This window comes from Vidua chalybeata, chromosome 6, assembly GCF_026979565.1.
Source record: "Vidua chalybeata isolate OUT-0048 chromosome 6, bVidCha1 merged haplotype, whole genome shotgun sequence".
Lineage (NCBI taxonomy): Eukaryota > Metazoa > Chordata > Aves > Passeriformes > Viduidae > Vidua > Vidua chalybeata.
Genome location: NC_071535.1, coordinates 34,790,582 through 34,804,413, shown reverse-complemented (window position 1 = coordinate 34,804,413; position 13,832 = coordinate 34,790,582). Strand labels below are relative to the sequence as shown.

At 42.0% G+C, this 13,832-nt stretch overlaps 1 protein-coding gene across 11 annotated transcripts in view; it reads right to left on the bottom strand.

Moving 5' to 3' along the window:
- The window catches only part of PCNX1 (pecanex 1), an 89,514-nt gene extending 77,410 nt beyond the window's left edge, over positions 1–12,104 (bottom strand). For all 11 annotated transcript variants that reach the window (XR_008431659.1, XR_008431660.1, XR_008431661.1 and 8 more), the window contains exons 1-2: positions 11,838–12,104; positions 3,906–4,114 (exon numbers count right to left, since the gene is read on the bottom strand). Coding sequence is in view for 8 of the 11 variants with exons in the window: in XM_053946763.1 (XP_053802738.1) it covers positions 3,906–4,114; positions 11,838–11,990 (362 nt within the window). In the remaining 3 variants the exon portion in view is untranslated. The remainder of the gene's footprint in view (positions 1–3,905; positions 4,115–11,837) is intronic.
- Between the last annotated feature and the right edge of the window lie 1,728 nt (positions 12,105–13,832).

Here is a 13,832-nt window from a genome sequence, read left to right as displayed (position 1 = left end):
ATTTTGTCTAAAATGGAACCATCGGATACAGCATAAGCAACAACAAAATCCATCACCGTTCTATTCACAGCTTCTATATTCTGTGACAGCACACACAAATGAATGGATGAACAAAAGCTAGTAACAACCATCAGCAAATAAAGTCTATAGGAAGAAGCAGGAAACAGATTTCTAGGATTGACCACTTTACGCCTAAGTACCTGGACTTTCTCAACATCCAGAGCTCTTTAGGAGTTACATGACGCTAGTGCTGTAGCCAGGCCTTCCTGATAAGAAATTCTACAATCTGTTTCTTACAGTTTCCTGTTTTCATTCCTTGGACAAGTGTTACACTTTACAGTTTGCAAACAAAGTAACTGCAGTGAAGTTACAACACAAATCAAGAAGATTGAAAAAATTACATCCAGCAAGAGACTGCTGTGAAAGAGGCACTCAAAAATTACATAAAGCAAATTAAAACTACTATTTCTAATTATTAGTAACTCTGAACAAAAATTACTATCTGCAGGTATATCTCATGTCAGAGACTAATCAAAAGCATGAAGAAGCATTAAGTCTACATGAATTCAAGTTTAAAATCTGACTTAGGCTGACTGACTACAGAAATCTGGCATTCAGACCAGAACTTCAAGGGGTAATCAGAAATAAGTTACTTTGATTTCTGGACAAAGCAGAGGAAGAGTTTTATTGTTTTCTTTTCAAAATCATCATCTGTCCTTAGTGTCCAATAAAAGAGTAGGATAACTAGTCAGGAGGCTGCTGTCAAAATACATAAGAACCACTGCATGTACTGCAAATCCTAGATCACAACAGATTCAAGTATTAAGAGAAATTTTCTTCCAAGTTTGAGTCACTAATGATAGTCAAAAATAAAAACTAACTCCAAACTCAAGAACAGGTCTGCCAGCCACAGAAAACTGCAAGGAGAATAAACAGTAAAGGCAAGGTAACAGTCTTAGAGATCATATTTTTTAATATTTGCTCATATTTAAGTAGATTGTAAATATTTCAAAGATGCAACATTCTCCAGCTACTAGCTTTACTTGGTAGAAGAAAATGTGAAATTTATGTAGCATCATTATTACAGTTCCCCCATGCTGATGGAGATGAGAAACAGCAATGTCACTAGATGAACACCTTATGATACTTTGAACCATAACAGCCACTGGCAAGAAGCTATATTCATGTATCCAAAAGAAGAATTAACTTAAATGTTTTAAATTATTTATGTGGGTACACTGATACCCAGCAAAGATCATGCTTGCACTGCTTCTTCTGTATTTCTACAAGACCAGGAGCCTGTATCCCCTTTACTTGCTTTCATGAAACCTCACACGAACATTACTATACTAACACCTGAAGTATGAAAACAGCAACTCACATTCCTTTCTCTAAATTAAGACTTTCTTTCAAAAACATGAACTAGAGAATTTCAGCTTTAGAAAGAGGACAGCAAAAAAATAAACAAGGCATTTCTAAAGGAATGGTAAGTTGTTCTTTGCTCAAACATGCTGAAGTTTCATGGAAAGAAACCCCCATCCACAAACCACAATTAACTGAAGATAAATAAGCAGTTTGAGCAAGCACACAAATGACAGCATATAATTTGTTAGATACCTGAAAGCACCACTTGGATGATAAAACATCTTCAGAAAAAAAGAGCAGCAGTTTTTAGAAGCTAAACAGAATCCTGAACACAACCACTGCTTAATCCTGCAAAAAAATATACTAGGATTTGTATCTGAAGTGCTCTCCGTGACTGTTTACGTGGCAGGGTAAAAACTCAAGGATGGCTTTGCAAACTATACTATATGCATGTTTACTCAGTATCACATCCTGTAGCCTAAGCTACCAAAACTAATATTCTGATTCTGCAAATATTTAAGATAGTATCTCTGCTCAGATCTCCCCTATATCCACCTTGTTTTAGGGGAGCATAGTGTAAAAATCAGAAAACCCTACACATACGTTCTCTTCCCAGACCAGTTTGGGTTTTTATTAGTGTTCCAATTTAACTTACTAAAAAGGTTACAGCTCAATATTAAATACTCATTCTACATCCCATCTACTGGTTTGAATGCTACCCCAGAGTTCTTGTAAGCTTCCAGGCAAAGATTAGTGTATACTGTACATCCCACTTACCAAAAAGTAACTCCGTAATTTCTGCATTGACCTTGTTCCCAGTTCTAGTTAAGAGACCTGAAAGTGGGAACAAGGATCATATAAAAGTTAATGAAACTTTAGTTGGCAAGGAGGACACACAGCATTAAACTAACCTCTACTTCTGAGCTCACAATGCTTATAATGTAGTATCTCGTCCCATGTCAACTGCTCCGTAGACAAAACAGAACTGAAACACCCAGAAGTAATTTACAACACTAGTAGAAATTCCCTTACCAACTTTGGGCCCCTGTTTTGGAAGCAAAAGCTACATGGCAAAAACACCAAACAAAAAGAAAAACCCCACCAAAAACAACTCAGACAAAACACCTATAGGTCACACCTAAAATATGCATTACCAAGGTTGCATGAGAAAGAACAGACCACTAGTTTACTTTCATGAATTTTATTAAGCAGAGTAAGCATTAAGATACAATTAGGGAAGCAGTCTGCCAAAATACCTCAGTACAGTGTTGGTAAGGTATAGGGTGATCTAAACAGAGTCACAATTAAAATCAGCAGCTTCAGTTGCCAAACACATCATGGAAAACGGGTCAGGTTTATAAAAGATTGATACAAGAAGTCACTGTATATCAGCTTTAGAGGAATCTAAGACACCGTTTTTGCCAACAATACCTGAGCTGAGAGAAGATACACAAGAACTCAGGACCATGAGAAGCTACCCCATATATGCACAGGAATGTCCTTTAACTTCTAGGCTTATCATTCTAAAGAGCAGCAGCTTAACACTTCCTTTCTTTAAAAGCATCACAATAAACACACTCAAGAGGCTTCTTTCAACCACGCTTCCTTAGTAAGACACACAATCTTTTAAGAGTCAGGACAGCATACAAATCATCTCACTTTGAAAACTACTCAGGCTACTAGTACCGGAAACTCAAAGACAAGAGAAAGGTCATCGCTAAAAGCTAACAATTCAAGGTTGATTTATTTAATGCAGTTTAACTTTTAAGATGGTCACAATTATCTAAGGCAGGCAGAGGCTTTGATATTAGAGCTTGTAACATCCACAGTCTGATCAAACTGGTTATGCTGGCCTTGCTGATGAGTCATCTTTTACTCTTCTTTCTCCAAATAGTCTGGTCAGAGGAGAAAAACCTCTGGCACTGGTTTCCTCTGGCTACAAAGGAGATCTCTGGAAAGGAATCATCTCCTATTGACAGTACTTCAGAATCATTATTGTCATTTCTGAGCAGAGCAATTCCAGAATTTCCAAATTCACAGGACAGCATTCTCCTTGAAAAGACTATGACTGGAGTCAAGCATTGTATCCAACTCCTGGTTTTGCAACACTAAAATTGAAACACAATCAGAGGCTCCTCCTAGTGAGGAAATAATTAGCATGTAGTATGTGGTCTTTGACAGCTAGATTTTTAATACTACATCTACTACTGAAATTAGATTACTTGTACTAATTATGCTCATTAAGTATTTAGTGACCTAATCAGCTTACATTTCCCATGCTATTGTTTCCAGCATGTTCAATACTGTTCTTGAACTCCTTTGGGGAAGGAACTAGGAAACTATTGTGAATGCATAATTTCAAACCTAACACATAAATAAGTCTACTTTTCAAGACCAGACTTAAAACCATCTTTCAGAACCAGAGGTCTGTATCTATATGCCCCAGTGTTTACTCTCAATCACCATTCCAGTTACACAGCTGATGAAGACAGGACTGTTAGTCATTTGAAGCAGTATGCAAAATTCAGCAGACAACTTACCTGGGCCCATTGCTGTCTTTCCTCTTGGCTGAAACAATGCTTTGTTCTGTTTTTGCACCTCTGTCCATATGGTCATTGGCATTCCTCTCCACAATTTCTCCCTCATCCAGCGCCCTGTGCAAACGGTAATTCACCATCTTCAAAACGATAAAGAGAGCTGCTATCACTGGGCAGTAGACAGCTACTATCATCATGGAAGAAGGAAGAGCCTTTCAAAAAAAGAGTAAGAAAAAGTTAATGAACACAAGGTTGGATAGCCATAAGAACACTCCCTAGATTATAACTGTTTAATGGAGAAAATATGATAATTCTGAAAGTTACACCACCTACAGCCAGTCTTCATGTGAAAAATGTTAGAAGTCTAGCAACACAGAAGAAACGGTTGCACTACCAAAGATACTAAACCACCACAGCATTGCACTAAATAAACTTGTTTGACTGAACCTTGAGAACCAAGTTCAACTCTCACTCTCTTCTTCCATGCTTTTGCAATGGAAGACCTAGACTAGGAAACTTAGAGCTAGCAGGTGTGAGACAAATATTTTTCATTGTTATGAGTAGAAAAAAAAGGGAAGACTTTAAGCACATGAAAAACCAACCAAGCATGGGGTGAGATCTTATTTCAGGGCTAGTACACAGCACCAAGTCCATTTCAGAAAAACTTGATGCAAGTTTGACAGCATGGCTGGATGGCAGAAAACCTGCTTAGATATCAAACATTGGTGTTTTGACTTCACTTGTCAGCTTCCAACAGCTACTGCTGCATGACAAGACACTGATCAGTCATAAAAGCCAAACTGTTTCCTACTTGCATACATAAAGAGGTTGCTCACATGTGTGACTCACACACTGCACAGCAGAACACAACCTGCAAGACCACAGGCAGCAAAGATTTGTACTAGATCATTGTACACCCATGAAAAGGTAGCCAACACATGTTCTGAAGAAAATTTTTCATCTGTATGAAAGGCCACCAGAAGCCACATTAAAAAAAACCCTCAGTCCTGAATGCAACACTTGAAATTCCACTCAAAGCTAAGAGTGGAATGCATGCAGCTCTTGCAGAGGTAAATAAGGCTTTTGCAAATCAATCACTTCAGCAATAGGTACTGATGAAGTCCAGCCTGACAGCTATTCAGGAGACGTGTTCGAAGTACTGGTTAAACTTCAGATTTCACTTCAATGTATTTATCCTTCTAAAACATGCTGTACTTGTGTTTTTAAATTTTGCCATTTCCCTAGGCAGTGATTAAACAAAATGAGATATTAAGTCTCAGTATTCATCCCAAAATTGACAATTTCATTTACAAAAGCAACAAAAGTTTAGGTTGTGAAGTATTTCACTGCACCACTTCACCCTGCTCACGGTGTAGTTTGACATATGCCTCCAAAATATAAAAATACACACAGACAGATGACAATCAGAATTAAACATCTGATATCCAGCTTGAACATTAATGCAGTAAATGAGTAGAACAAATGAACTGTCTTTTTAGACCTCATGGCTGAAGGACAATTCCAGCTTATTTTCATACCTCAGTAGAGAGACCATGGGAAAAGAGGAGTCATCATTGATAAAAAAGCCTCAGGAACATCTTGCAGAGTCAAAACAATGCTCAGAGTAGAAGACAGCAATGCCTCTCTAACCAGTGCATAGAAACATTTTGAGCTATTTTAAATTGACTGGCTGACAACATAGCATAACATTAGGCAATGTAACAATCTCTTACTTCAAACTATTCCCCTGAGTCTTAGAAGGATTTTAAGTAGCATAACTTAACCACAGTAGGCAGTCAAACAATTTTACAGGACTCAACCTGGTCATATGTGCTGAATAGAGAGGCCTCCTTTTCCTTTTCTCTACTCATTTTCCCCTTTGACTCTTCAAGATGCCCCCTGGAACTTTGATCACCACGATGACTCTTTATAACCTAGCAAGGTATTCCTCCAAAACAAGTCAAGTCTGACAATTATCATCAACACCTACCTTTTCCTCCAAAACAAGTTAAGTCAATACTGAATATAACATTTGAAGTAGGCCAGGCAAACTAAGCTGAAGTTTGCTAAGTTTCATTTTGTATGCTGAGCTGGACATCATCATGATGAACAGAGATTCACTCACCAAGCACCAGCTAAGGAGGAGAAAGAGGAAACAAGCTACTTAAAACCAGCATCAATAAGCAAACAGGATCCACAATGATATGGCATCCCTACAACCCCTGAAGCCATGCTAGGATGGTTTCCTCAAGAAATGAGGTGCTTCTACTTCCAAAAATTTCAGTCGGCTCCCTGCAGGCAAGGGCTAGCCTGTTAATTTTGGAAAAACACATGAGCCTCCTGTACCTGCTAGGCAGTCTGCTACCCCATCACACACAGCTTCACCTTTCCTCTCCTTTACAATACTCAGTGTTCAGAAGCATCAGACTAACGCTAGATAACAAAAGCTAGAGTTACTCCATAAAACACATGCCTGTACTCTTCTGTCTAGAGAGCTCATCAATTTCTCCCCTCTACTCCGTCAGCAGTGAGGTCACAGTATATCCAGTTTATCTTGCATCTACACATCCAGTTTTTCAAATGAAAGCTTTAAGAACAAGCACAAGAAAAAAAGCAAAACACCTCACGTAACTTGCAGCAAACCTAACAGGGAATTCAAACTTTTTCCTCATATCCTGTTTTCACAGGATTGCAGAAAAATTTAAAAAAAGCTAAGGTAACTGACTACCTTTTCTTCTTCATATTTGTAGTAGGTCCTCATCTCAGAATAGGGTATATATTCTGGGAATAGAAGACACTTTAGCTAGCTTAGTCTACCATATGAACACACATGACATCATCTATCATGCTGTGGTGCAGCACTGCCACCCATGGTACCAGCAACTTGTCTGCAGCAAAGCTTCAAGAGGAAACTTACTGCAGCCTAAGCTAAACCACTTGCAACTTCTGTTTTTCTTAGCCAAACTTAGAAGCATTCAACATAAATTTGGGGTCTTCTCCCCACAAAACAAAGCAAATTAAAGTGAGATTACCATTTCCAACTGTGCTCAGCATTTTACCACATTGGAGGAGAGACATGTTTCATACCAGCATCCCATGTGATACCACCTTCAAGACTGGAATACAAATCTAAGTCATACAAATTCCCCACTAGATTACATCTTAAAATCTAAATAATTTCAGATACTAAAGTATTTTAATTGAGCCCAGCACACTAAAACCCTCAGGCTAGAGTTGTTACTAGACACCACTTGGCCACAAGGCTACAGATGGAACAGTATTTCAGAGAACACTCATTTTTACTGCACATTTCTACTCACTTGCATTAGCACCAAAAGAACACATACTCCACAGCAGTCATCACAACAGAAGCTCTTGTACAATATAAAGAGCTACACAGAACCAAATAAAAACTGTGTGCTTTTAATTATGTTCTGTAGAAAACTTCAGTTATCTAATGAGTGAACAAACCCAACTATTAGATAAACTCCTACCCGAGATTATTTCTCCGAGTCTTAAAGAGAAGCTAAGTAGTTGTCTCAAATATGGGGGGAAGAGGGAAGGACACTGGTTTTCTACCACTCTTCCCACAAGTCACTTTCCAAATTTAAATCTTTCAAGTCAACTTAACAAATGCAAGGTATACATATGGACAAAGGTAAGATACAGCAAAGCATAGTTAAGGAGGACTATCTCTTCTGAAACCTCCTGGCTGTAAAATTAGCTCACTTGTATCACAACACACCTCTTCTAAAAGAGTAGTTAGAGAAAGGTTTAAGCACCCCTAGATTCCAATGATCAAATTAGAAAAGAAACCTCCCACCATCAGTTCCAGCACTAAAATATTTCCATTCAAACTACAGAAGGTCACTGTATCTCGAATGTTTCCAGCACATATGTGCCAGGAACCAGAGAAAACTTCATTGATCACAGGCTGTACAACATCCTTATGAAGAAACTAATACTATGTGGATCCCACCTAATCTGATTACCTAGCTTTAGCTAGGCCCCAAAGTTGTAACAAAAATTCCATATTATTTTCAAAAAAGAAATGCATTAGTATGAGTGTTTTTAACAGCTAAGTCTTCAAAATCAAACCAGATTGCAGATCCCTACAAAAAAGGTGTTACCACCTAAACATTAAGAAGTAAGTCATCTGGTAAAAAGACTTGAAAGTACAAGTATTTTGAATCCAGTATTTTATAGAAAGAGTTTTCCTGGAAAAGAAGAAAAATTAGGAAACAGACACTGTTTTGTCCTCAATTCTTGTTTAGGGACAGAGCCCTTAAGAACTGCCATTATCTGGAAGAAAGTTCAGTTACACATTATCTAGTTTTTGACCAAAACCTCAAAGCATACAACCAAAACTTGAGTAGCCAAGAAACTACAAGTGTTTTAGTACAATATGGCATACCAGGGATCACTATCACAAATTGGATTTCAATTATTTAACATCTTAGTTTAAGTAACAGGACATATTTAAAAAACTTCAGTGGAACAAACTTCCATGTGAAGCTACATTTATATGACCTACTTCTATAACTATGTACACAAGTCATGAAATTAAGTGAACTGTTGACTAAACGAGCTCGACTTTGACAGACAAGTTCTGTAGGTACACGTGAGCCCATCACCCCAAGCAAGGTACAGTCCTGGCTCCTCTTCAGTCACTGGCAAAATTCCACAACTGCCAGAGCCAAGACTTCACCCCCTCATGCACACGTGGTGGGGCTGAAACAGCATTCCGACTAGGGGAAGTGCTTTGGCAGCCTCCTCTCTTTCCCCTCCCCCCTGCAACACTGATGCATCACATTGGCCTCTGCATTCAGGGTATTTTTTTCAACTCTACCACTAGATTTTACAAAGTGATTGGACAGCTTCCCCATATAAAAAGCACATTTTCTTCTCCCAGTTTCAATTTTGCATTAGAGTAAAAGCAGGGATCAGCTCTTACAATGGAAAGGCACATCAAGAAGCACAGTTGAGTCTGTTACTGAATACAAGTACACAAACAGGATAGACTTAACTAGTCTAGAAAGCAGAATTTTTGTACATGTACTGCCAAGCCACAAATGCAAGAACACAGATTCAAGCAGCTTCCCTAAAGCAGGCACATCTTACTCTAGACCCCAGTTCCTTCATTATCTACATGTTTATTTTTGCCACACTTCCAACAAGTGCAGTTTAACTGTATAAATACACAAGAAAAAAGTATCCAGATTGGCAAAATAGATACATTTAGGTATCTTCACACAAGTACAACACTCACTTGCACCTGCTTAAGCTCAGAAGGCAGATGAGGGACCAAGGAAGAAAGTTTGGTTAGTGAATTCTAATGTTAATTTTTTAAAGTAGGTTTGTACCACACATTAAATCCATCAACCCTAACAGCACAGGCATACACATACAAAGGAACACACAGATTTATGGCATTACTTACTGACCACAACCATTACCAGATTCCATTCTGAAAATACCAGATCAACAAAACAAATGCACAGAAAAAAGAGCAGCAATGTTGGGTGCACTAAACCAAGTCTTAAAGCAGTAAGTGCACCTGAATTCCCATATCCTAGGAATTACTTATTATTATTTCTGTTGGAGGTTAAATAACATTTGGGGGGGAAAAGTGATTAGCCTACTGTTAAATGCATTCAGCCTTGAGAGCCAGCTACAAGCAAAGTTCTTAGGGGATACTTTTGTCTTTGTTGCTAAAAAACAGCTTGGAAATAACTACAGTTATTACTGATCCAATGTATAAAAGCAATGCTATAATCTTGTAATTCTTTACACGGGGAAGTTTTATAAGTAATATAAAGCCTGTCAGCAGTCTTTCTATACACCTTGATTTTTTAAACACACAGGGTTGTCTGCCAGCAACAAGTCACTTGAAGCCAGCTTAGAAACTCCCTCCTACACACCAGTGAGCCATGCTCAGAATTCAGATTACAATTACCTAAGACTTTTTAAGCAAGTTCTGCTTATTTATGTATGTCCTACAGCAATGCAACACTTACTGTTTTTTATTCTGAAAAAGAGCTTACGAGATGCTAAAGAGCTAAGGTGACCAACACAGTTCTGCCTGTTTAGTTTATGTCTAGACAACACTTAAACGGTAGAGGGTGGAAAGAGGGAAAATGGCCAAATATGATTCAACCTCCTTTAACTTGTGACTAATCTCCCTACTTATTCTCAGGGAAGTTGGCACTTGTTGCATCTTTAACTTGTCCAGAGCTATGAAGCAAGAGAATTTCTCTGACCTCAACAAAACCCAAAGCAGCTTGCTGCTGTCTGTCTTTTCCCTTTACACAGGAAAAAGTGTTTAGGCAATACTGAAGTTTACCCCTTTGTACGAGTAACTGAAGCTTACCTACTGCTTTAAGAGCAGCAGGAGACTCAAATGCTGGCCCAGATTTACCATTTGTCAAAAGACCTATGCGCAATATAGATCAGTCCCCTTTCAAAAGCCTCCTGTGCATGCAGGATAAAGCTGTTCTTAGAGGTGTGGTCAGCTTTCTCAGCAAGGCAGTACTAATTAAATAGACTTTTGTCAAATCAGAAATGCAGTAGTTTTATTTTAAAAATTGTAAAGCTATATTTGAAACCAAAAGGTGTCTCCTCTTCCCATATTGTGCAGAACTTTCAATAGATACAGATTCATAGTTCTCATACAAAATATCTGCTTAGTTAAAAGTTTTATCTAGCTGTTCTCATGTAACTTCAGTTTTAAATGCAATTTGTCTCAGCCTTTTGTTTCCCTGCCAGCAGCCCAGAAGTTTTCAAACAAAAAGCGTTAGAGCTGCCTTTTTCAAGACACTGTAATATGAATTAAAAACCATAGAGGCGTAACCTCCTTTTCCACACTAGCTATTTCTTAGTATGAAGTATCTCATACTGCAACCTTACAAATTGCTTTTAAACAAAGCAAATGCCTGACCTCAGAGCTCTCAATTTCTGCAACTGCACTTGCATATGATTTTATCTCCAACATTTTATTCACTAACTACATTTTTACAAGGCAGCATCCACTTTAGGTTGTCGCAGCATCTGGCAGTCTTGCAAATGATGTTCTACCTCATCTGAACAAAATTGGTCACAACACACTATTATGATCACACCCTTCTATTGAAAAATCCGAAGTAAAATGTTAGCATTTCATAAGTTAAACAGAGCTTACACAGGGAAAAAAACTACTGGCCAACAGGAAACCGCCCCCTTTTCTTGCATCTGATCACACCTCTCCTCTACGTGCTCTCAAGTCCAAATGTCAAGAAAGTTTCTAGGTTTAAAGGTTAGTATTTTAACAGCTTTGACTGAAGCACCAGTTACGAAGATATATAGGACAGGAATTCTTACAAACCCAGTACACTGAAATCTGGACACAAACAAAAAAGCCAGACTAACTTCTTGTCGATAACACACAATCCAGATACACTGCCAGCCAACACACCACACTACATCCAAACAAAACTTCTAGGTTATGGAACCACATCCCTCCATCAGACTCAAAAGTCAGAAACTGATACTGCTGCCAGCCAGAAACACTGGCTAAATCTGACAGCTCCTGTAGAAACTGCTTTTTACTGACCTACCAGGAGATCAGCAGCGGAAGCTGACAGAGGTATTTCCAATTTTGAAGGAAAGTAAACAGAAAAACGAAGGCAAAGTGCCAGCGCGTATAGCCCCGCCGCGCTCCGATAGCGCCCACCCACAGATCGCCAGTAACGGGTCGATGCTCCCGAAAGGCCGCAGCCCCGATGGCGGGGTGCGGGCCCGCTCCCAGCGGAGGGGGCCCGGCCGCAGGGGCCCGGGGCCGTTCCCGGGGCCGCGCCGCGGGCAGGGGGCGCGCGCGCGGCGGCCCCTCCCGGCCCTCCCCCCCGCTCCGGGCCCCGCAAGGGCCGGCCGACCCCCGGCACAGGCCGGGTCTGCGCTCACCATGTACAGGGTGAAGGGGAAGCCGAGCAGGAAGAGCCACAGGTAGAGGTGCAGCGCGTTGACCCCCGCGCCCTGGTGCGGGTCCTGGTACCAGCCGCCGCTCAGCGCCGCCCACACGCCCTGGCGCAGGATCTGCAGCACCTGGGAGCCCATGGCGGCCCCGCTCCGCCGCGCCGGCCCCGCTCTATCCGCCCTGCGAGCCCGGGCAGAGCCGCGCACCGCCCGCGCTCCGCGACAGCCGCAACCGCCGCCGCCGCCGCCCCAGCAACGCCGCCGCCATCTTATGTCCGGGCCCGGGCCGCCCGCCCGCCCCCGCGCCGCCGACGGACCGGCGGCCCTTGCGGCAGGGGACGCGCGCCGCCGCCGCCGGGGGGGCAGCGCTGCGCCTGCGCGCGGCCTGCCCGCAGCCCCGCCCCCGCCTGCACGGCACGGCGCCCCCTGGCGGCCCGGCTCGGCCCCGCGCGTAGGTCCCGCCCCCAGCGGCGCGCGGGGCTGCCGCCCGCTGCGGGTGCTGTGGAGCGTGGGGACGCGGCCCTCGCAAAGGGGTTGTTCCGTCTGGGTAGAAAACGCTCCGAGATCATCGAGTCCAAGCTATGACCAAACACCACCGTATCAACCACACCATGGCACTACCACATCCAGTCTTTCCTTGAAGGCCTCCAGGCGTGGTGACTCCACCACCGCCCTGGGCGCCCCATTCCAATGTCTAATCGCCCTTTCTGTGAAGAAACTCTTCCTGATGCCCAACCTGAACCTAAATGCCCCAGGCAGTGGTGTAGAGGCACTTCTGCTGGGCTACCGACACTGCTCCTGACTCGGGCATGCCATCTCCAGGCTCACCTCTAAGGAGCCTGGTCCAAGGTCCTTTCCCCTTCCAACCTCCTTTCTTCCCTTCTCCCAGCGCCTGACTCCTAGCGAAGTGCTGCATCCTCTCCTTGCAGCGGGACAGGAAGAAATTTGTCCAGCATACACTTTTTTTAAGGCTCCAAACTTACAGCAAGATAACAACCTCACCATTTATTGAGCCGCCCCCACCCCCCATTTACTTTCAATACATTGTTACCCAACCCCTGGCATGTCTATCCCCACCACAGGATTTGTTATAGGTTGCAACACCCGAAAACCAAGAACCATTGGGGTTTACAGAGAGAAAACAACACAGCAAGCCATTGGTGCACCACGAATCTCGCACAGATTTAAATTTTGACTTCTACATTCACCTATTTTTATAGGTCATCGGTTCTCATCAAGTGCTGGCTTTTCAAGCTTTCCCCTTTGACATGCACATCCCAAAAGTCGCACGTTAATTAGAAAGGGACAGATTAGGGAGGGAGTTCAGACAGTGCTCTCAAGAAGGGTCAAGAAGAGTCCATTTCCTACAAATGCTATGGGCTCCAAAGATGATGAGGGGACTGGAGCATCTCTCAAGGAAAGGGTGAGGGAACTGAGCCTGTTCAGCCTTGAGAAGAGATGACTGAGAGGGGAGAGTATTTTCCGTAAGTATCTGAAGGGAGAATGTCAGAGAAAAGAATCAGGTTCTTCTCTGCAGTGCCAAGCAATAGGACAAGAGGCAACAATGTACAGGAAGTTCCAGTGGAACGTGAGGAAGAACTTCTTTACTGTACAGGTCACAACACACTGGAACACACTGTCCAGAGAGGTTGCAGAGTCTCCCTGATAGGTGATATTCAAGATATGTCTGGATGCAATCCTCTGCCACATGCTCTAGGAGGTCCCTGATTGAGCAGGGAGGTTGGACCAGATGACCCATTACAGGGGTCCCTTCCAACCTGCCCCATTCTGTGACTCTGGGTCTCTGCTGCAGAAAAACTGCAGGAGTGAAATAACCCAAGCACTCAGCCATGAGTCATGATGAGCATGCATTTGGGCTGGTATTTTCAAGAGGCTGCATTAATTTCTCAGTCTCCACTGTCTCCCTGACAGTTAGTGAGCCAATGGCAGCATTTGGCTATTCTTGGAAAACCAGAAGACAGA